This window comes from Thermobia domestica, chromosome 8 (genome assembly GCF_964235325.1).
Source record: "Thermobia domestica chromosome 8, izTheDome1.hap1.1, whole genome shotgun sequence".
Taxonomy (NCBI): domain Eukaryota; kingdom Metazoa; phylum Arthropoda; class Insecta; order Zygentoma; family Lepismatidae; genus Thermobia; species Thermobia domestica.
Window position 1 is genome coordinate 57,574,146 of NC_137461.1, and position 24,876 is coordinate 57,599,021.

A 24,876-nucleotide genomic window follows, 5' to 3' on the forward strand; every position below is an offset into this window, starting at 1 on the left:
AACACCTAGAAAGCAAATTCCATTATTAACTGCTACCGGCAACTTAGCTTCCGCCTGCAATACCTCTGAATAAGTAGTATGCTATTTTATTCTCATGTAATTACAAAGTCTGGAATACACAGTCTGTAGTTAAAAGGAAGATAATTTTAACAGGCGCATTGCTTTGTGATGCTTCTTTCATTAGTTCCGAGAATTCTTAGTTTCATTGCGCTGGTTTTGGCAGTAACTTGTATGCATTGATGTGTTTAGCCTAAGTAAGTGCTGGCTTGGTGTTAAACCTAAGGAAGAAATGAAAGAGTATTCCATGTTCGTTTCCATTCACGGGAACAGTCAAATAAGCCTAGGCGAGAAACAGCTGAAATTGGCTACGTTACTGATGTAATTTTCAGGATGTGAAACAATTCAGTATCGTTACCATATAAAAAGAAATCCTGACATTAATCAATGCCCAGAACAAGCCGCTTAAGCTAGGAATTTGGACATTGCATAGGTTCTGTGACGTAAGGTTCTGCTAATGAAGGATTTTTGGAAATGCGACGGGGAAGGGGGGAAGAAGAGTGGCAACTATCTTAAAATGTCCATATCTCGGAATGTATAAATGTTTGACATGAAATTTGGTATATATGGAACTCTCATTTAAAATAATTAGACATGTCTTTAAGGGTCTTCACTACAGCGAAATTAAACTACCGCTAATTTTAGAGTTTTTCTGTAATATCTTCAAAGCAAATAAAAATATTCGAAAAGCAGAAACGTAGTGAACTAGACAATACGATTTTCCATGTGATACCATTATCACAACTCATCTATCTGCTTTCGATTTGCAACTGTAGATATATTTACCATTTTTTGCGGGTTCTGTAAATAGCGGCATACCAAAAGCAGATAGGTGTATTCTGGTAAAGGTATCACATGCAAAATCTAATTGTCTAGTTCACTACGTTACTGCTTTTCGAATATTTTTATTTGCTTTGAAGATATTACAGAAAAACTCTAAATTTAGCGGTAGTTTAATTTCGCTGTAGTGAAGACCCTTAAGCGTTTTTTTTTTTTTTTTTTTTTTGCATTTGATCTAGAAAGGAAGGAGAGAAGGTTAAAAAAAAGGTGGGAATTACAATTATTATAATATATCAGAATCTCTTAACCTTAGAGATATGGCATATAGTATAAAACTGCTGGTATCGCACTCATAGCGTAAACGGAAAAATACTTCCAAGAGGCACTAACTGGTTAAGTGAGGAACAGAAGGAAAAATGAAAAACGAAAGTAAATTACACGACTAATTCTCCAGCAACTTAAAGAGGAAACAAAGAAGAACTTTGTTAGGTAGGAAGTTTGAAGAATAAAGAAATTCAAATTATTTAATAATACAGTATCCTCAAACGAAAGAAGTGAAAAAGACATTGGGACTAAGATAGCATCGATAATGCAGCCGTTGCACACTGGACGAAATACACAATATAACTGTGCAAAAGTCCAAAATCAAGTTGCTTGGAATTACACCCATTGTACCCGTAATGAGTCACAAAGAATTCAGAGATGACAGGAACAACAGAAGAAAAATATGACTTTCTGCAGGGAAATGGATTTGCATGTATAAAAGACAGATTGTGATACAGCAGCAGGTATTACTAATGTTGGTCAAATTTAGAGGGTCAAAGTTAACCCATTGTGCTCAACTTTTGCTCGACTGTTAGAAATCGAGAACTGCTGCATTTGATGCTGCAGGGATGTGCTATAATTGAAGTACAAATCAAGGACTTTATGGACTCCCTGTTTGCGGGGCTGAATTTGGATTTAAACGGCATCGAAAGTATCACTGTTCATATCAGCGACCCCGAAAACTAGATTCGACACTAATATCGGTCATTTTCGATTATTTTTAAATATATCCCCCTCCCCTACGATGCACCGTCAAAGTGAAATGATCCCAGATTCGAACTTCATCTATGTTGAAAATTTGATCGAGATCAATGTGTTGGTTCAAGAGTTATGAAGTCACAAACATAATCATTTTCAGTTTTATCTAATAGATTAATAAACAATCAAGAAAGCGTGTCGCCATGTTGTGGGTGTTCATTCAAGTGTATCGTCAGTTAAAAAAGGTTGGAAATCACTAAGGTAGGATATAGATATGTAGAAAAATGTTAGCAACAAGATCTTTCACAATGGAAACTAATGCCTAGAACTCCAAATAAAAGGAAGGTATAAACACATAATTCGCTTATGTAAAACAGTTTATTTACGCGTTATTCAGAGAATTCCCAGGTCATATAACTTGTTTACAAGTCAAACACTATGGTCGATCCATGTGAAGGTTTCTGAAACATTGATGCTTATATGTAATATAACTCGGTTATAGTTCTGTATTATTAGTACCATTATTAAGGGTTAAATTTCCCATAAAAAGAAAGAAAGAAAGAAAAAAAAAAAAGAAAACCGAGTCCAGCGCAGTGAGCGTTGCCATATGGAATAGAGGTAACCACCTGCTCAGGAAATGATTTCATTTCCCTCGTTTTAGGGCTGGAAGGGCGGGATACATTTGGTGTTTTCACTGTAAAGTGTTCACAATAATATTAAAGAATGCTAAAGCAAAACAGTAATACAGACAGGTAGATAATAATCCATCTCAAATTGATCGTAATTTCGAATATATTCAGGGTTAAAGAAATAATAATCATTCTGTTTATTCTATTGAGTAATCTTCAAGTTGTAAATTATAAATGAAAATAAACTTGTTATACACAGTTCCTCACAAACACCTTTTCGTTTCACATCTCTTTGATATTGTATTTCTTTACATCAGCTTGAAAAGAAGTTGGAAACATCCCGCAGACTGGTGTTTCCTTTTTCATCAATGACTTTTTGAATCGGGGGAAGAATTTTGTAGTCGAATGATACAATAATCATTGTAAATTTATGTGGAGAAACTGGAGATCATACAAGCATTATACAAAGTTAAGAGAATAAGTAATACACTTTCTTATTTAAAACAATTCATGATGTAAGGTATCAGCTGGATTGATTCGTGAACCTAAAATGTCAGATCTTCCTTTCGTCGGTATAATCGAAGCCAGAACTTGGGGATTAATGTATATGAATTTGGGAATAATGTAGGTGTTTGCTATACAGTTGTCAGTTATGCTAACAATAGTTTGGATTAGGATGTGCAGTATATTGACGTGTAGAAGTACGTGTATTTTAAAATTATTTGAATGCAGTGACATGAGAAGTGTGATACAAAGACAATTGAAGAGGCTGCTGTGGAGGAGGAGGACAAAAGCAGTGGAGATAATAGATACACAGTCCTTTTTGTTCGCAAAGACAAAATGTACTGGTTCCGTCGAAGCCCACATTTAAACATTTGCAACTGTAATAGGAACAAACCGATGCAACTGAATGCAAATGTGTGTACACCTAAGAGATTCAAGGCCGATCGTCACATGATAACTGCTCGAAGTGGGAGAAGACTGCGGAAAATATCTGACTGTTCGCTTCTGGATGATTGATATTTATTTCACAGGGGATATTAAGTATATTTTTTTTATTATTATTATTTGAAAACTTGAAATGAATGAGTTTTCCCTGAAGTGAATATTGACATTATCTTATTCGATATTTTCAGTCAGTGTGTTGTTGTTCTACTCCTTTAGTTAATCCTTGCAAGTTTCTTTGCAGATTACATTCGTTGAAAGCGCATTATATAGCATCGTAATATTAAGCTTCAGATTCGTTGTCAGTAAATTGTATCTAATAAAAACTTATAGCTTAAATATACTAGCAGGATTGACAACCAAAACGATAAACTAATTGGACAACAGGTTTTGTATTTTCCGGAAGTCATTTAGTATAGCAGATATGTAAGTATTTAAGATTCTAAATAGTTCTTGCTTTTTGTAAATATTTAAGCCATAGTTCTTGGGCTTTTATTCTAATTGGGAAGACTACAATATTGTTGATTAAATTTCGTTTTTATATTGTCCATCTAACTACGTATGACTGAATGTTGCCAAGGTCACAGTTGTAATTTTCTGAACTTGTTACGTATAAGGTTAGACACGTCTTTCTCTCTCTCTCTTTCTGTTACCTGACAAGTGGTACTTTTTGTAAAGAGGCAAAAGTCATGATTCGATTATTTTAAATCGGGAAATCTTGGGCACACCTTATCATCCACTGTATAAATTTTCGAAATTGATACCAAATATGGTCAGAATATTTAGTTATATTCAACAGCTATGGAGATACAAACTCTTGATTGTATTTTTCAGATGTGAACCATTAAAGTTTATTCTGACAGTTGTTGCTTTGTCTTGGATGCTGATGAATATCAACCATTGTCCACGTAACTAAAAACTTCCGCACTTTGGTTCATGTTCACCTTGAATTTAGATCAGTTTTTCAATTCAAGGTGGTCTGTTGTGCTGTATGTAACGTGTCACTAGACGTTAGTTCCTAAATGAATTAAAAAAAAATAGTATTACATATTCTGTTATATTCTGGTTTCATATCACCATCTACTTCCCGTGAACATCTACAATTGCTAATACTTAGCGTATACTCTTCATCGTATAATGTAATTGCTCGAATGTATGTTTATTTCTTGTGTGTTTTAAGAGGTGAATTAACCGAGCGGTCAAGTATGTTCGTTGAGATAAAAGGCTTGAAACAGTTACCTAACAGTCCTTTCGCTTTTTTCCCCTTTCGAGGACCAACTTTGCGGTGACCAAGCTAAGGTATGCCTGTTTTTTAGCCTTTCGCTTCTCGCAGTTGTGTCCCACCATATCTGCCGTTTCCCCTTCCACTTCTGCCTGCTATGTTGCACGCCGATACCCTCCACTGGCACCAGTACTACCAACATATCCACAGCCAATGCATTGATGGTTTTATTATTTCCTGTATTTAGTGTAGTGAAACTGTCGTAAAACTAATCTTCTATCCGATATACTTTACTGAAATTGTATAACAGCTCCAGGAGTCAGAAATGTTTCCTAGCATCAAGACGTCTAATGAAGATGATTGGTTTTATGATCCGACTCTAGCCAAGAAAAAGCTGGAATATTACATTATCATATATTTATTTATATACCTGAGCCAAGATGTAGGCACACATCCAGTCTAATAATAATAGTAATAAAAGTAAACATATTGATAAAGCTCGGAAGTATTTATCAATGCATTGTGTTCCAGCATATTCGAATGGTCGAGTTCCTGAACCAATTGTATCTCAAATTTCTCTAATGAACAAAAATAGAGCTCCTTCGTGGCTAAGCGGTTAGCGTACGCGCCTTTGGAGTGGGAGACCTGGATTCGATTCTCGGCAGGAGTTCATGGGGTTCGGATTCTACGTTAGTCATAGAGATGCAAGGGCTCGGAAAAAACCGGCTTTTTTGGAAAAAAACTCGGTTTTTTCTGCTTTGCTTTTTTGCTTGGGAAATTTTGGGCTTTTTTCAAAATTCTGCTTTAAATCGATAAAGCAGACTTTGTTTCGCTTCTCTATAACACAGAAAGTCATTTAATTAGTGGTTGATGCCGATAATAATATAAAACCTCGAAAGTAAACCATGAATTTCGAAAAGATATTTTAAACAATTTTACTTCAACATTTTTACATTATGAATTTTAAAGGATTAACCAATGTATATAATAAACACATTTTAACCTCCTATATACAAAAGTAAGCAGAGTTGGCAAGAACCTTGGTTGTTTCTGAAATGCCAAAAACCCATTTTGGGGGGGGGGGAGGCAGTTTAAACCAGGCTTTTTTGGGGTTTAAACCAGATTTTTTGATTTAGATATTTTGCTTTATGTATTTGTATTACATATTCACAGAAATAAGTTTGTTCCGCCTTGGTGTTATTATTCAACAACGGAGTTATGCTGGAAGAGGTCCCATAAGCTTAAAGAAGTCCGGTCAGTAAATTTCTTAAATTGAGAAACTCCCGCCCTAGCCATCGGGAAAATCCCCTCATTCTTTTAAATGTAAAACAATAACGGGAAAATCCTGTAAAATTTAATTTGCATGTAAAATTTAAAGGTCAACGTATTATAATCAGTACGCTAAAACTGAGTGACACACAATCATAGTCAACGTCTTGCAAATAAAATCAGAAAAATAAACACACTGCTGAACAAGACTGCACTTATTTAATATAAAAACACATTTACACCTGACGTTTCGATCTTCTATCCAAGATCCTCATCAGACGTGAGTGTACGTCTGATGAGGATCTTGGATAGAAGATCGAAACGTCACGTGTAAATGTGTTTTTATATTAAATAAGTGCAGTCTTGTTCAGCAGTGTGTTTATTTTTCTAAAACTGAGGTATTAAATTACAAATTTAGTATGTAGGTATCATTGAAAGTCCAATCCAAGCTAATGTTGGAAGCTAAGTAGGTAATCGATAAATTTTACCAATTTTAATCAATATATTTAAGCAACCTTCGCTTCTTTATAAAACAACAGGCATGCAGAAATATATAATTTGGTTTCGTTTTGTATGTTTAGGCTTAACATCCTTACGTAATACCGAGGTTATCAAGGAGAAGACTTTCGCTTTAAGTGACATCCGAAAGAGTACTTGGTTTACACATGAAAGAAGGGTTGTGGTTCGACCGAGAATTGAACATGGGACACCTTGATTAAAAGGTGAAAAGGAAATAAGACTAATGCAGATGGTTTGACATGTGAAACGTCACTATGAAGTTCACACGATTCGCATTTTTGTTCTTTTAATTTTTTTAGTTTAAACCAGTTATTTTTTTTTTTTTTTAAAAAAAACAGCTGGTGTAAACGAGCCAACCCTAAGAGTAAAAACTTCTTTCAAAAAATACACAAATAACTAGCAAAATTGTATGTAGTATTTTTACTTCAAAATATTCCATACCCTCTTTTTGAAACAAAATAAAATTAAAATAAAACATAAGAGAAATACTTAGATTTGTATGATACAATTAAAGGCTGCACATGGTTCTGTATATTCTTGAAATTCTACAGTCAAGTTTTTTATAACCACCATCAAGGGCGCCCATCAGGGGGGTTAAGGGGACGCTTGATCCCCTCTAGAGGAAAATGTACTTCAGAATATTGAAAATCCAATAGGATTTTTACATTAGTTACAGCAAAATTTGAAACTATTTTTGAAACGTCGCTTATACTTCCCCTCCTTGGAAACCACATGGGCGCCCTTGACCACCATCACGGTTTACCCAGTCCTCAAGTTTTCTGAATTTTTAACAAGAGGGATTCAACATATCATTACGGAACAAAAAAAAAAAAAAAAAAAAAAAAAAAGACTACGGAATATATTTCAGTTAAGCTAAATACAACTGCACAACAAACGTGACTGAGTGGTTGGCTTTTGCGCTTCTATCGGGAAGTCCGGGATTCAACCCAGCATTCGACCATTCTGACAAAGCCTTCCTTCATTCCATCTGAGAATGTAGAAATAGTGCGTGTACTGGCCGACTAGGAGTGTAGGAGTTGGCCGACTTCCTTTCTTATTGTTTTTAAATCGTTATTATTACTAATTACCAGCAGTGACGGTTTTGCGAAGGTTAGAGGATCGGTCTTTCGGACTGAAGCCTGTTCTCCAAAGTTGCGGAGTGTCTAAAACGAACGAAATATCTATTAGTTATGCCTTTACTCATAAACTTTAAGCTCCCGTCAAATAAAAATTACGAATATTTAGAAAAACTAAACATTAGTAGTAAGAAAACCCCTCCCAAAACACTTTTTTAAATTCGCCACTGATTCTCAGTATAAAATGATCTTCAAGGTTGTATCCGGAAGATTATTGCTAAACATATAAACGAAACGAAATATTAGTTATGCCTGTACTCATAAACTTCAAGCACCTCCCAAATAAAATTAAGACTTTTTAGAAAACGAAACAATCAGAGAAACCCCTCCCAAAGTACTTTTCTAAATCCGCTATTGATTATTTGTATAAATTGGTATTCAAGGTTGTATCTGGAAAATTATTGCTAAATCATTGCACAACTACAGTATAACAGAAATGTGGAAATACGGTTTGACGGACATATTGAAAAACGTATGCTTTGACGGATATATAGAAAAACGTAAGTTTAACTTTCGTGCTAGAAGCTGGAGTACTAAGCTCTTAGAAATGAAACACGGATGACGAACTAAAATGATCTAGAGAAGGAAAAAAATGTCGATAACTCAAAAGTTAAAATAAAGTTAAATAACCTGTAAAATTGCACTCAAATACTACATTCTTCATGTTAGCTTTAATTCGTAAAATATGTGCTCCATCCGTCTTGATGGTGAATTACAGAGCTAAATATGGCATTCAGGTCGTGGAAATCTTATCTAACTATAGAATATACTATAAGAAAGCTATTTGGATAGAAAAATCATGAAAATGAAAAAAGCCAAAATTTCCAAAATTCTCGGTTTTTTTCCAAAAAAGCCGGCTTTTTATGTGAAAAAAACCATCGATTCAAAAAAAGCCGGCTTTTTTGCATCTCTAGTTAGTCAGTAGGTCCACGTCTCATACAGCCTCGCTACTGAAGGAAACATTAAAGTCAAGGTCATGAAGAAGCGACCTTACGAAAACAATGATTTTATTTCATAATATTTTGTAACTTGTAATAATAATATTAAAGATATTGAACAAATGCGTGTGTTAAGTAGAACTTTGGGAGCTTCCTAAAAGTATTTTGCACAGTGTATGTAATTAGTCATAGTATTGGTAAGAGTTTATGTAGCGAGTGCCCAGAAAATAAGAGATAGTACTTTATAACTCAATGATGCAAGTACGAACCAGTGAAGTTGATTGGTTGCTTTACATTTTTTAACGTCCCTTGTAGCATCGAGGTTATATGAGACGTGTGTTGGAATCCGAACTATATGAACTCCCACCGGGAATCAATTCGGGTAAACTACATACATTGAATTCATAAGATCCAAGTGGAATAGCGTGATGCTTTAAAAACCTTAGTTTTGCCTGTTGTTCGCTGATCCATGTAGATACAGGGTGAACCATTTACCATTTAACTTGATACGCCCTTCTAACTTTTAGTCTGTGGCTAGTCGAGAAAGCGTTTTCAATGCGTTACCCACTACAGCGAACGCGACCTAGGTGGCTACTCGGTATTTTACTTTCACCAGAGTAATAAATCATACTATGAGCCAGTCAGGGTTTCCAGGTCTTTTCATTTCATTTCGAAATTAACTGGATACAAGGCCCATTGTGTATGCCAATTTGACACCGAACAATTTGCACCAAATTTACTTAAAACTGACAATTTGCCACCTCCATTCTGGGCAATTTGCCGAACTTAGGTAATTTTGTCACGGTAAATTCGCCACCAAAATATTAGCATGTAGGTAATTTCGTTACCGAAAATTTTTACACAGTAATTTCGTCATCACCATAGTATTAACATATAGGAAACTTTGTCATGGTTATTTTTCCCCTTTGTTGAACTAAGTACAAAGTAAACGACCAAAAAGCTTACTTTGTCTTTATCAAACTTTGAAAACAATTCAGTTGGTGTTAGATTGCTGCTTTTTCAATTTATTCCTACATCCATATTAATCTGTATATCTGTATGAAAAGGATGTGTATGTATGTTAGGAATGGTATAGAGACGAGATGAAACTCAATACACTCTCAGTCTCGTCTAGAGTCGAAAAACATCGTATCAATCTCGGTCTCGTTTCGATCAATATATGGAGCTCCTTCGTGAGTAACGCTAATCGTACGTGCCTTTGGCGTGGTAGACCTGGATTCGATTTTAGGCAGGAGGTTATGTGGTTAGGATCCCACGTTGAGCTGTAGTTCATGTCTGATGTAGCCTCGCTGATATAGTCGAAATTGACGGAGCAAAAGGCATTCTGTTTAAGATATCCTCTGTATCGAAAACAAATATTAGACCCCAATCAATAAATTCCAACACTTACATTACTTTATACTTTACTAGCTATGCACGTGCCTTTGGAGCATGGGGTTCCGGATTCGAATCCTGGTGGGAGATCATTAAAAAGTTTCAACGCATAAAGGTAGTTTCCACCTTAAACTGTAGGTTCACATCTTGAATAGCTTCGGTGCAAAAAGGCCGCTAAATTCCAAGCCACCCAGTATAAAATTTACATCTTGATATTTTTAACCAATTCTCTGTGGTTAGTCTGATCTGATCTGATAGTTTTCATCTTCCCATGATATTACCTTATTCTGAAATTCCTACTCTCTACCAATTTTAGCATCTTATTCTCAGTTTCAGAACAAAGTTGATACAACACGGGCAGTTGCAGTTAAGATAAAATAAACATACCTTTCCCAGGAATATTTCTAAGCTGCATGGAAAGAAATGTCTGGAAACTGAAACATTATGTTCGTTTTACAAAAGTAAGTTTCGAAATAATTTGGCAGCGTAGTTTTTCGGTCATTTCAAAGGCTGGAAAGAAAGATATATATTGAATCCCAATTTGAAGTTATGGCCTTTGCTGTTTAAAACATTTTCGATATATCTAAGTACCAAACTATTAGAGGTGGCATTTTCCGCCTTTCTCCTGTGCACACATCAATGACGTAGACCATCTAAGGGCAATTGATTCACCATCTAACATATCCACCCCCATAAAATGCCGCATAACCGGCCCTTGGCCTTTCGAGCTGTTGCGCCGTAAGGGTTGGTATATATTAGGTATATTGGAAGTTGGCACAACTTGAACAAAGTATTATTATTATTATTATTATTATTCATAGTGAACATACAATTTGGCTCGACGTAGCTCTACTTAACAGTATAAAATGAAATCACGAAATAAGAATATTCTTACTTTCTTCATTCTGAGAATTCCGTTCCATTCGCTCCCAGTCTTGAACAAATATCTCAGCCACTTCTCTCCTCATTTTTAAGTCACGATTCATGTAGTTCGGATCTCTTAAATCATATATGCTGGCCTATTGTGTATTTCGATTATAAACGCCTCTGTGTTAAACACAGTAACCATGATTGGAGATGTACACATTACACGTTTTCAAACACAACTGAAAATTTCTCTTTGTGATTACACTTCTGGTTATCTGCTTGGGGATGGAGTTCGAGCTTCGGAGATAGGAGCTCAAATTCAAGTTTTCAAATTCAAGAGTTCCAATCTCTGCACAAAACGCCTTCCAAGCAGCTGTTTCTTGCTACAATCCCCTTGCCTGGCAGCACGTCTTTCCTTTTTTCCTTCCTTTTGACATCATTTAAACAGCAAGCGGTCTATTGTTCCGAAACGTACCAAATACGCTCGAGCTGACGTTTTTTCCTCCGCGTTTTTATTGCTTTCGCGTTTGTGATTATCCATTCACATTTAAATACATGGTCAGCGTATTCCAAGCGTACGCATGAGTAATAAAATCGCGTTGAGATCTCTTCAAATAGCCGGGTACTTAAACTAATTGATTTAAAACCCTGATACAAACACCTACAAGGGGACATTGTTTGACGTACTTTACGGAACAAAGTTTTGCCAACTCAATATAGTTTTATTTTTTCAAACTCAGTATAGTTTTAGGTTACACTGTCACATACATCGAAAAAAAAAAAAAAACTACAAATATTTGGAGGCTTTTACAACAGTAATAACAAGTGAAAGGGACGGGGTAATACACATGCAAACTGCCTTAGTGTCTTAATAATATGGTCGTCATATGGCATATTTCGAATAAGCAGAAAACAAAATTACAAGAAATTGAAAATTTTACCGGAGGCTTTTACAACAGTAATAACAAGTGAAAGGGACGGGGTAATACACATGCAAACTGCCTTAGTATCTTAATAATATGGTCGTCATATGGCATATTTCGAATAAGCAGAAAACAAAATTACAAGAAATTGAAAATTTTACCTTTTTTCAAAGGACTTCATTTCGAAAAAGTGTTTAGATAAGTATCACATCGAGTTAAGTAGATGTTTTCCAATAGATATAAAGACCATAATGCCGTTTACAGCAATTTGATATCTCAAACCATTTCGGAAATACGCGAAAAATGGTAAAATTTGATTGATATATTGCTTAAAATGGCGTATTTTGTGAGAACCTTTTAAAATAATTTTTGTTTTACTTTCCTTCTATAGCATTGCAACAACAGTTTTTGGAAGGTGTAATTAAATAAGTTTTTTTCAGAATTTCATAGCAGTGTTGCAAACTGTACCAATATCTACCATGTCTCCAGAATAGTTTTGAGATATCAAGTTACTGTAAAGGCATTATGATCTTCACACGTATTGAAAGCTATCTATACAATTGTATGAGGTACTTATCTAGGCAGTTTTTCGAAATAGAGGCTTTTCAAAAAGTCAAACTTCCAATACCTTGTATTTTTCTTCCTATTCATTCAAAATTCATTATATCATGAATATAGACACTAAAGTACTTTAGATGTGTATTGTACAGTCTGTCTCACTTGCGTTATTAACTTAGAGGCCATCATACTTTCGATGTTTGTGATACTGTATCGTTCTTAGTTTACAGTACTGAATGACAAATGTCATATTGTAGTTCTCATTTATCATGTAGATTTGAAATAAGTAATAACCTGATGTAGTGTCATCTGAAAAAGATATAACTTTATGTTGGTTTGACAATACTGTTACTCTTGTGGTATCATAGAGTATGTCAAATAATGTTCCTCTGCCAATATTTGAATGATGCAAAATTTTAGTGACTTTTTTCTATTACAAGAGCATATCAAGATAAATGATCCTCCCTGTGTGTTTTTCTATCTTGTATTACTTTTTGTGAGATTTCAGTGTGAAATTAAATCACGTGTACATCGTGTCCGTAAATTCGTGCAATCTGAACTTTGGAGCGTCTGAACTTTTGAACGATAAGTGAGAATGAAATGAAACTCCCTCCGAAGGAAGGCCTGTTTTTGTAGATAATGTGAAGAATATATATATATATATATATATAACGTGAAAAATCCGGAATTAAAGGCAGTTGTAGCTTTCTTGTGAACAAATGGGAATGTTAGGTAGGCAAAATAGGAATGTATTGTTCTGAAGGAAGAGTAACGCATTGACACTGAGTGTTGACATCCCACGGCGTAATATAGCAACACTTACGGTACCAGACTGTGTCAACACATGCGCATGGCTATCGTAGTATAATCAGATAGTTATAAACAAACAAGAAACTTGCAAACCATTCAGAAAGTCATGCCAGGCGTAGATAGATAATTACACTTTAATAATTTTAAATTTGTTTGTTTGTTCTAAGCATATGTAGGGTTGCTGGTAGTAGCCATGAACGTGTGTTGACACCGTCAGTGTTGTCAGATTACTTCGTAATACCGAAAGTTTTTTTTTTTTTTTTTTTTTTTGTGCACTATTATCACGAGTATCTGATATCAGTGTATCGTTCTTGTTTCAGAATGATACATTCCTACCCAGACTACTTATTATTATTAACATTCCCATTTGTCAAAAAAAAAAAAAAGCTACAACTGCTTTTAATTCTTAATTTTATTTTTTTTCGTGAAAAAAGTTTTCTTTACCTTCGTATGTTTCTGGCATTCCTGAGGACGAACGTTGAATCCCCACCCCACGGTTTATATTTCAAAAATATCGACGAGGACAGGCCTTCCCTTCATATGTGGTTCAAAAGTTTTCACACTTCAAAGTTCGGATTGTGGGACTTTACGAATATCCTGTAGAAACTAATATCACAAAATAAACCCGGCAGCAGGCAAGGTACTTTTCACTTTTTTTTTTTTTTTAATCGTCAAAAATTTACTTCGAAAATAAAGAAACTGGTTCAATGATACATGTTAAGTGTGAAGGTTAAATGTATCATTGAAGATCTATTGCACGTTAACAAAATGATAACGTTTTAGTTTACTGTAACTGTTCTTGTGATTAATGAAACATGTGTAAGATAAGTGGTGCATATTCTCATTTCTTGTCCTGCATTAAAATTAATGTGTTCATCATCAATATAAGTACTTACAGGAGCCTAATTTGTTAGGTTATTGCAATGATATGCAAAACAAGAAATCACACTTTGGAAAATGAAATTCCTAGAATACAGCGGTTGTGGAAATATATGAAAAAAATAATGTATTTAGATTTTTTTTTTAAATTTCAGTCAGTGACCTGCAGGAAAACACTGAAACGTACTCTTGTAATGGAATAGTTAATGAGAAGCTTAAATTAACTCTACGGTCATATCGTATGGAGATTTATTCATTTTTTTTTATTGTTATGACGGCCACTAATCAAAGTTGAAATTACTGTAAATGCTGACCAGGAATATAAAAGTATCTGATTCATGTGCTACTCTTGATGGTCGCAAGTCAAACGTTTGTGTAATTAAAAAAGAAGTCGAAACAGATGAATGACATCTACACAGAGAACTTAGTTAATTTTTGATTTCCGTGTGATTGTTGATAGTTCGTACTTTATGTGAAATTCCCCCGCCAAGTGAACTTTGTGGTGGACAAACACCGTGTGCGTGGGTTTTCCCGGGGTTCTCCCGTTTCCTCCCACTTTCTTCATTACACCATTTCATTCATTACTCATCATCACCGTCTCCTTTAGCCTAACCGGCATAACCGTGGGACGTAAAACTCAGATTTCATTTTTTTTATGTGAGATTATTGTTAAATATGAGAATGTTCAGGATAGAGAAATAATTGTGTTTGACAGTTACTAGTAAACGTGGATATTCCGTACATGATTTTTCTTTAAAATTCCATATGGTGAGTACATATTTCTGAAATATTCCCCATGTACCAAGTTTCCTTCAGTTCACCTCACGCGCCGAAATTTTTGAGAACAAGAATTATGTAGGGAGATACTTATTTTTGTCGGTGATTTTTCAAAAAACGTTATTTTTCTAATCTCAAAAAGGGTTTTATTATTACGAATTCTGATTTAAGTATAAAATTTCGCATCTGCTTAATTTTCTTAAGTTTTTCACAGTTTACGTTTTAACCCAAAATAATTGTACTGTAGTAGCGAAATGTTTGGTGTGAGATACCTGAATTCAGTTTTAGCTGACGCGTTTTTAGTTGGAATTCCATAGCCTTGAAGAAAGGAAACGCTTGAAAAGTAAAATGAAAATTCTGATGATTTTTTTAAAAACTAATTCGTAGACTTATGGAATCTTTCGTCCTTAAGGAACAAAAACTTAAATAACTCGTATTTGCTGATTTTTTTTTTTAATGTGTTCAGAAATAATTGATAAACTGGTCAGATTATCTTTCTGTGAGAAAGGTAACTTCGTATACTATGCTATAAGGTATTAATGAACGAGAGGAGTTTACAGTAAACCACCATCGCCCCATTTGGGTATGAGAATTTATGATTTTCGCATATAGAGTATATTTGACAATTGATTTTCTTTCTTCTACCAAGCGAACTCAGTCATCGAAGTAGCATTTTCTGTATTATACAGATTCGGTGAATGGTGTAAGAAAACAGAATATTCAAACAAATTGCTTTATTGACCGTTAAAACAATCACCATTTAGTGCGGTGAGACACTCTTTGGCAACGTTCATGAAGTTTCTGAAAATTGTCTGCAGAAGCCTCTAGCAATCTATCGTTGAACCTCTGCCACATGCTGTTAGATAACTAACATGATCGTTTTATGGCAGAGAAAGGAAAATAAATCAGCAGGCGGTAGATCAGGGAATACAGTTTATGACAAAACTTACTTCGTGCTGAATCAAGAATTGGCGCACACAGTGTGTAGGCGTGTTATCGTGCAACAACATCTACTGTCCAATCCTGCGTTGCCCGAACACGCCAGTTGCATTGAAGGACCCCTATCAAAATTTCCTTTTAGAATGCGGCGTTCAGTGTTGAAGAAGGTGATCAATAGTGTCTTGAGCTTGGACTTGTATGTGACTGTTTTTGAGTTGCGATGAATAACCACTTGGATTCTGGATCGAACTGGTATAGCCTATTCCCTGTGACGATGGTTCGTAAAAAGAAAGGCTAATGATCACATATAGTCATGAAATGTTCTTTCGTTTTGCTTTCTGTTTTCTTTCAGTTTGTGTGACACAAACCGGTAACAGGTCTTCCGCTTAATCTGCGTGGACGGTGTGTGCATCATATTTTTGGTAATGTTTATTTTGTCCGGCATCAGTCATCGATCTTGGGCCAGCATAGGTCGCACTCGCTTGAACATAACTAGGATTCTGCTTATCGACGACAGACCTGAACGTGGTACACCTGTTCCTGGTTTTCTTATGTTGATGTTCTTACCATCTATTGTTGTTCCCATTATCTCCATACATGTACTCAACAACTCCAACTTACTCTGAATCGTTTATACACTTGGACAACGCAGACTGGATTTCGTTTTTCCGTTGAGTGAGAAAACCAAGTGTGTTCATTTTTGTCGATTACGTACCTGTGTTTCAGATCCTGACCTTTATTTTCGTGGAACACGCCTTTCGTTTGCTAATAGTGTTCGATTTCTTGGCGTAAATTCGACCGCAAACTAACTTGATGTGAACATGTGCGTGATCTGAAATATACTTGCTTGCGAGCGATCAGCATTTTGCGAGTCCTTTCTTATCGTTGTTGGGGTGCAGATCGTACAGTACTTCTACGTCTCTATCGTACCCTGATTCGTTCTAAAATGGATTATAATTGCGTTGTGTACTCCTCCGTTCGAATATCTGTTCTTCGTCAGATGGATACAGTCCGTCATCTTGGTATTCGATTGTGTATAGGAGCTTTTCGTACTAACCCTATACCTAGCGTGTATGTTGATGACCATGAACCTTGTCTTCATCATCGCAGGAGTTGTTTGATCCTCCGTTATTTTGTACGTCTTAAAGTACTTCCTAGTCACCCTTTTCCGTTCTTGAAGCAGGTGATCGCTATCGTCGCTATGCGGCGCGACCTCCTGTCAGCCGACCTTTTGGTATTCGTGCATAGAACTTTTAGATGAATTAGCTTCTGATCTACCAGATTTTTACCCATTAAGCTTTCTTCCCATTCCACCATGGCAGCTCCATTGTCCACCTATATCATTTCAGTTAGCGAGTTCTAGTAAGTCTATCAGGACTGATCACCAATATCAGCAGGAGTTTCGCTCTCTGTTACTACACTATGTTGACTTCTCACAATTTTATACGGATGGCTCGAAACGAGAAGACTGTTGGCTGTGGGTTTGTCTTTGGCCCTGCCCGCTATGGTTACCGACTCACTTTGTTTTCATCCATCTTCAGTGCTAAGCTGCTGCCTATTCTTGAAGACTATGCTAGGTCCCATCACATTACTCGTATTCTGATGTCTGATTCTAAGAGTGCTCTTACCAGCCTTAGTAATGTTTACACTAGGCATCCTCTAGTTCAACTTTGGCTGGTATTTTGCTGAAATACCATTTTCTGCTTGGTGTCGGCTCGTTGTTCACTTTCGTTGGATTCCTGGTAATGAACAAAAGATGCAGCTCTTCATGGTGTTGCATTCGTGACGCCCTTCTCTTTTGCACTGGTCTTTTACCCAGTGTTCACATCTCGTCTTTTACAACAATGGCAGTCATAATAGGATCTCGAACACGCCAACAAATTGCGTGCCATTAAACCCCGCTTAGGAGTCTGGACGATAAAAGATAGCAAGAAGTGTTTCTTGAAGATTTTTTTAAAGCGTGTTATAAATAGGTACCATATTCTCTCAACCCTCTATTCGAACCGTAAGTGGTAGAAATCAACCACTTCCGGTTTTAACGTTGATTGTTATAGGAGCATAGACTGTAATAGACAGCGAGTAGCAGTTTTCTACAATAAGTTAAGCGAATATATTTCATGCTTATTCTAATACCTTTATTAAACCAGAATTGGTAGAAATGGTCACAACTTCCGGTTTCAATATTGAGAAAATATCACGCCATACAAGCCGAACTCCTTTACGTGGTATATGTTGAAATCAGTAGTTTACTGTTTTTATAGCATCATGGATTGGAAACGAGAAACAAAAGCATGGACAATAATAGCAGAAGCAGCTTTAAATGAAAATCATATTGTAAGGTCTTTGGCTAAACTATTTTAATAATAAAAAAGAAAACCATCAAATTTTTTGTTTGCAGATTACAAGATATAGTTGAGGGACCGTTTTGAAATAGCTTAACTGCTATGTAAAGACGGCATGTTTAGCTGAAATCTAAAGAGCTTTTGCTCCCGCCAAGTGAACTTTGTGGTGGACAAACACCGTGTGCGTGGGTTTTATCGGGGTTCTTCCGTTTCCTCCCACTTTCTTCTCTGCACCATTTTCATTCATTTCTCATAATCACCGTCTTCTTTAGCCTAACCGGCATAACCATGGGACGTAAAACTCAAAGATTTCATTTCATTTCATTTCTAAAGAGCTTTTTAGTTTTTGCAACAAATTGCGTGCTTGTGATGACAACCACGTACTACAATACTTTTAATGATGCTACTCTACTATGGCATTCTAAATCTTAGTTAAGAAATAACGAAATTAACCAGTATTAATTAAAAACCAGACAATATTTTCTTTGCAATGGGACTTGACTCTCACACTTAAATTAAGTAAATCGTATTAAGTAGTACAGATTCAAACCCTGAACAGACTATTATCACATTTTTTTCTCAATATTTTCTGCTACTTTATCAATTAGAAATTATTCTTTCATATTTTATTTATATTTATCACAATTCCTGGCAGGTGACAAAGTATAAACATGTAACATTACACTTAACATTTCATTAGAAACAAATTGACTTAAAACCAGAGAAAACTTAGAAGATGACAGCGAAGCGCAGGACTTGAAAGATTGGAGTAAAGTGTAATGTATGACCTTTCTCTAATAAACACTTAATAGAAATAATATGGAAATTAATCGGAATGTTTCCAAATTTAGTGTTTCATTCGTTTCTCTGTAGGAGAATAATAGAATAAGGCTGAGGAGAATAATAAATGGAAATCGATGATAAATCGATTTATAAAGTGGCAAATAAAAAAAAAATGAAATTAAATCTTTTGATCGTCTCACGTTTACTCCCTTTAGGCTAAGGGAGACGATAAGTAAGGCAAGTGAATGATGGTGGAAGAATTGGTAGAAGGAGAATGTGGGGGAAAACGGGAGTACCCCGAGTAAATCCATGAACACACAAATTGGCAAATGTGAGGAAGTAGCAATATTAAATGAAAACTCTCTCAAACGTTTGAATTTTCTTATGTAAAATAAACCAATAAAAACGTAATCAGAATTCATACTCGAAGAAGTAAGCGCTCTATCAGTACGAAGGGCAATTAGTGATTTTTTTTGAAAACCCTGTACAACTTACAGATTCCAACTTTTTTTTTTTTTTTTTTTTTTTTTTAACGATTGTCATCCCTTTTAAATACCGAGGTTACATGAGATGTGAATCTGCAGCATAACAGAGTTGAATATGAGTTCTCATTCGAAACGCGTCAATTATATGTAGTCACGTAGGAATTAAAGGCGAAATTATACAAATACATAATTTTCGTCAAACTATTCAGGGAAGGTCTGTTGGCTCAGATGTAAGAGCCTAAAATAGTCAATAGGATCGGTTAAGTTAATGAATAAGATTTTTTATGTAATGGTACAGTTATTGTTCTTCAAAACTGCTATTAATCACTGATATCACGTTTTGTAGCAATAGCTTTCCTTTAAACCATTTGTAAGCAGAAACTTTACAATCTGAAGGAAATAAATCAGCAGCAAGTCTGTGATAACCTTACTGTTATAAAAGGTGGAAAATTTAGTCGTGACTGGAACTGTTGATTACAAGAGTCTGCTCCTGATATTTCAACGTTTAAGTGCCTGCAAAAAGTGAAAGTTGTTGCTGTTATAATATAATGTAAGCGTGGGGGTGTCACTCCTTTACTGTAAGTTCGTAAATATATGTTGTAATTTATGACAGGACGTAATGAATATACGAGCTATAATGTAATTGTCAAGAAATATTTAATTGATTTGAAAAAGAAACAACATGAAAGCGTACACTAAGTGACTCATTGCCTTCATGGAGAGTTAATATGAGGATAGCAGAATTTTCTGTCTTTGTAGAATAGCTTTTTACGTTTTAATAGTGCACAATTCAGTCACTATAGAAAATATTATTTACTTCAATATGTTTAAAAATAATTTTCTTTTCAGTATGTAAGGAGCTGATATGAAGTAACAAGGCGAGGCGATTACTTTATGAATTATTCGAAAATATTATATTGATATAATATTATATCGAAAATAAAATATTAAAATATAAATTATTATATCTATATATCTATAGATCAGGGATGCACCCATGTGGGTTCCACCGGGTCCGGTCCGCCTAACTCAACATACATTTGTACATTTTCTCAATAAAATTATACTTGGTTAACGGGGAAATGATAGATGTAACATGAAAATTTGATCTTACACTTCATCTGTACTCTTTCTCTTATAAAAACAATCTAATTGTATCATTATTTTCTAAAAATATAGGTGAAAGTATTTTACAATTACTTATCGTACTTATCGTCGTATCCCATTCAATGCTACATAGACGTAGTGGCTTGTAGTATTGGAACTCTCCCAACAAAACTTTCTGAGTGTGCACCTGATATACATAATGTTGAACCACGAAATTAATAGCCAACTCAAACAGCTATATTATTACTATAATAAATAATGCTGAAACTGGTTTCTGTTTATTTCAGTGCATTTCTGGGCATATTGCCGCAAGTTTATTGATACTGTCGCAGAACAGTTCTACTGAAAATAGTGATTTTTTTCATCTAAGATAAGCAGATTATTGGCGTACACTTTTCCCTTTAAATTTCCTCAGAGGTAAAAGTAGCACGTGGGGAATCAGGAGACTGCAGTGGTCACAATGCCTTAACAGTTCGTGCTTTTGAAAGCGTTTTATGAACCTGTGCCTGTAACTCAGATGAGATATGGCATGCTGACCAATCTTGTCAGAAGAACATTTGTTGATTTGCCATGGTCTTAGGTGGCTATAACGTTGACTAATGTCCAGATGCAGTTTGTATTCACAGTTTATGTACGTGACCGTGTCACTGCGCACCAAATGTCATTTTTGTGAAATTGTAGTGACTCTTCACGAGTTAGGTGAGGATTCTCAGAAAATATCTCATCTTATGTACATCCACGTAACTGGACGGGCGGAACTAAACCTCTTCTGTCAGGAAGTTCCAATTGGGTCCAAGAGTCCTTCGGTAACCGTGCTCACCAACCATCAGTATTTGTTGTCGCATAGAGAACACTATCTTTTTAATGTAAATTGCAAAAGCATTCTAGATTACAAGTACGTTTTTTTTTCCTCTTCATGTGATGTAAAATATAGCTTCTAAGCGTACAGAAAAATTCTAACTAATGACAGCAGTAATGAAGGTCTGGAATATGAGCACAACAATGAGCAGAAGACAGCTTGAAATGCAACTAGACGGTGAGCCGTCTAGAATCTAGATAAACTTGATAAAATGGAGCCGGGTTAATACGTTCTTGAGTTGAGTTGATTTTGAGTTTAACGTCCCGTTCAGCAGTGAGGCTATATAAGTCTTTGACCTACTGATTAACGTGGAATCCGAACCACATGAGGTCCCGCCGGGAATCGAACCCGGGGGTCTCCCACGCCAAAGGCGGCTAATACGTTCTGTCCTTCGTTATATATATATATATATATATATATATATATATATAGTATGAGTATAGAATTTATACTGGTACTTGAAGTGACTTAACTATGATGGGTGGGATTCATCGCTTCCATGTAAGTACTATTAATTTATTCAGATGATTAAATGTTTGAAGATCATGTAAAATATTCCAAGAGCTTGAGTTTACAGTTTTTTGGGAAAGGATCTATGAGGAAGTCAAGAGGATAAGAGAATATTTTAGTATCAAGCTTTACCTAAAGAATGTGGTCCAGATATTATCCATGCATAGAAAGGGTCCAAGACTAGAATTAATAAGATATTGCCTCGAGTTTCTTCAGGCTATAGGGTTGGTTAGTTAGCGGTACCAATACTCAACGATAACACAGATCAATTCTAACACGAAGTTCAACTGCTTATTAACGATATATGCAATATATTTTTGAGTTGATGGTCTAGTTATGCATGTTATGCATTCAAGTTGTGCGTTCAAGTATTGGAAGTTTATTTTTGTAAGAATTCACCGAGAAAAATTTAGGAATTCATATTGTAGGTGCGTCTACTGTGTGAAATAGTTGATAACGTAACAGCAGTCTTACATGAAACCTCACACTGAAGAACTAGAATAGAGAAAGAGACGAACAGTGCTTGGAATATCAGAAAATTGCTGTAATTTGTAACGAGAAGATTGAAAATACTGAGAAGACTTCTGTTGTTACATTAGCCTATTCGGTCTTCCTTACTGGTCTAGTGGCAAGCGCGCACGCCTTTTGTGAACTATAAATATACGTCTCATGTAGCCTGGATACTAAAAAGGGGACGCTAAAAAGCCAGTCAATCAGCTGATGCAGAATGAAATAGACAAACGTGTTAATATTCCATCGATTTAAATTCATCTGGAAGATACATTCATGGCTGTTTGCCGTCGGTAGTGAAGGAGGACATTGTTTTCTTTTACATTTCTGGCAGATTTCTTTTTTTAAGTTGAATTATATATATAAAGGGTCTTGCTGAGTGAGCAAGTAGTAGAGGAGGCAGAGGACTGTATGTAAATGTTCTTTACTTTATCGTGTTTTCATGTGCAGTGGCTTCGTGTAACGTGGCTCAAGACTCCGTGTCGTTTAGGTTGGTTGCCCTGAGGCCGTCAGGTGACCCAGAGAGTTTGTAGAGGAAGAGCGCGGCAGAGGAATGGAAAAGAGAAGTTGAGCGGCAGTAGGAAGTGCGATTGGTTGGTTGGATTGTCACAGCGTGTTCGGTTTCTTTGCGGCCGATAGCAAGAGTTAACAATGTATTTTGAAATTTGAACTCCAGATACGGTCAATCATTGCATATAATTCACAAGATGACCAACTGTGAATCTAACTGACAAATGTACCATTCATAATTTACAATTTCTAGCTGGAAAATCTGTACTCGACGAGCAGTCAATACTCGTAATAGCAACAAGCGATAAGGAGATGCATTTGTTTGATTGTTTTAATATTATGTAATGAGTTATTTGTGAAAGTGAAAGAAGAGTATGCAGGAAGTAATGTGAAAAAAAGATTCCTTCTTTTTTTGTGTTCAAAAGCTGAGATCATGAGTGCCTTTGTGGAAAGTTTTGTTATTGTTATGAGGTGAAGTATTATTATAACAGTGTATGTGATGAGTAATATCATGAAAAAATGGACCTGTCTTGACTTCATTAAGTTGTATCATAATATTGGAAGCACAATCTCATGTGATAGTTAATTATGTGATTCTTGTCGTAAATTGTGCGAAAGAAAAAAATAACCATAGCTGTGTTACCGTGTTGTTCCGATGATTGTCTCGTTATGAGAACGGGTAATGGAAGTCCCACTTGGGACGATATGCGCCCTTACCCCAGCTACACAACACGCCAGCGCTGGGGTCAGCAATACACAAATCCACATCTTATGTGGAGAACATGGACTTTACCGAACAGGCCTTTAGGCTCATTGGTAAGTTTCTTATATTAAACCTTAAAAACATCTATTGTATGAAATGGGAGTTGATTTTTTTAACAAAAATAATGACAGATTTATTAGGAATTTCTTAACATATTAAAATATAAAACAAATGACAGTGAGACATGTTACAGTTATGACTTTTCCATGTTGTTATATTCAGGGAAAATTAGCATAACAAGAATTAAACATTTTAAAAAAATATATTAAGGTATGGTGTGTATTGGTGTTACATGCTTCAGATATTTTTAATGGACATATAAGATGCATTATACTCTTTAAAATCTTCAGAGATATTGTGCGTAATTGATATGGCCAATGAAGTATATCATTTCCAAAGCTATCCCCCCCCCCCAAAAAAAAATGAGAATATCGGGTTAATCAAAATTGCGGATGTAAGCGCAGATTTTTTCATTCACTCAGTCAGCGATAAAATTCCATAACGAAAGAAGCAGTCATTCGCTCGTTGTTCCACCCAGTCAACAGGGAAGTTCTTTCCAACCGAGAAGTGATCCATCGAGATACCAGAGGTGGAAGAGAAGTCCGGGGAATATGGTGGATGGAGGTCCTCATTGCAGCTCATGTTGAATCTTCATTATCATTGGTGCAACATGTCGGCGTGAATTGTCGTGCTGCTACTCTCTGCCAGTTCTGCTGACCATTGCTGCATACTTGCACACAAGTTTGTCGTACGTGTCATGGAGTTCAGGCCCGCATCAGAGGGAGCAAAGGGGGCCTGGCCCCCCTAAACTTTTCGTTGCCCTTCCAGACCTTAACACAAAATGCTATTATTAATACCAAAAAAAAAAAAAAACAATTTAGCACAACATACAAAAAAAATGGTAAGAGAATGTTTAATGACTTGGCCCCCCTAACATATTCATGGGCCTCCAAACCTTTGTGCCTGGTTGCGGGCCTGATGGAGTGCATCACTGTAATGATCTGCAGTGATTGTTCCGCCCCGACAGAAACAACATGATGGGTCACCCCCACTATACCAGCAGCACCACCACCACCTGTGATCAGAAGGGTAGTTTGGAAAACCGTCTTGAACGTTGATCTCGATCTATCTACCGCCCTTACCATCATAGTAGATCCATATCTCATAAGAAGTAACAATCCAGTGTAGGAAATCTGTCCGTTTGTTCTGTTCACTGACGGCGATGCTCGTTGGCCATGTCAGCTTTCACCTTACCGATTGTGTGGTGCCACCGAATGACAGTGGTGAGTTATATGCCTACCTCCTCCGCAGTTCAATATACACTTTTTCAAGGGTTCGCTT

General features: G+C 35.9%; 1 protein-coding gene across 5 annotated transcripts in view; it reads left to right on the forward strand.

Moving 5' to 3' along the window:
• The window catches only part of GckIII (Germinal centre kinase III), a 181,088-nt gene that overhangs the window by 66,171 nt on the left and 90,041 nt on the right, over nucleotides 1–24,876 (forward strand). The window contains exon 1 of one of the 5 annotated variants that reach the window (XM_081768500.1): nucleotides 22,830–23,588. The exons of 3 other annotated variants lie outside the window; for them this stretch is intronic. In XM_081768500.1, the coding sequence (XP_081624626.1) occupies nucleotides 23,442–23,588 (147 nt within the window). In that variant the 5' untranslated portion in view covers nucleotides 22,830–23,441. Of the gene's footprint in view, nucleotides 1–22,829; nucleotides 23,589–24,876 lie in introns of those variants that run through there. One more of the 5 variants, XM_081768499.1, reaches the window with a different exon arrangement.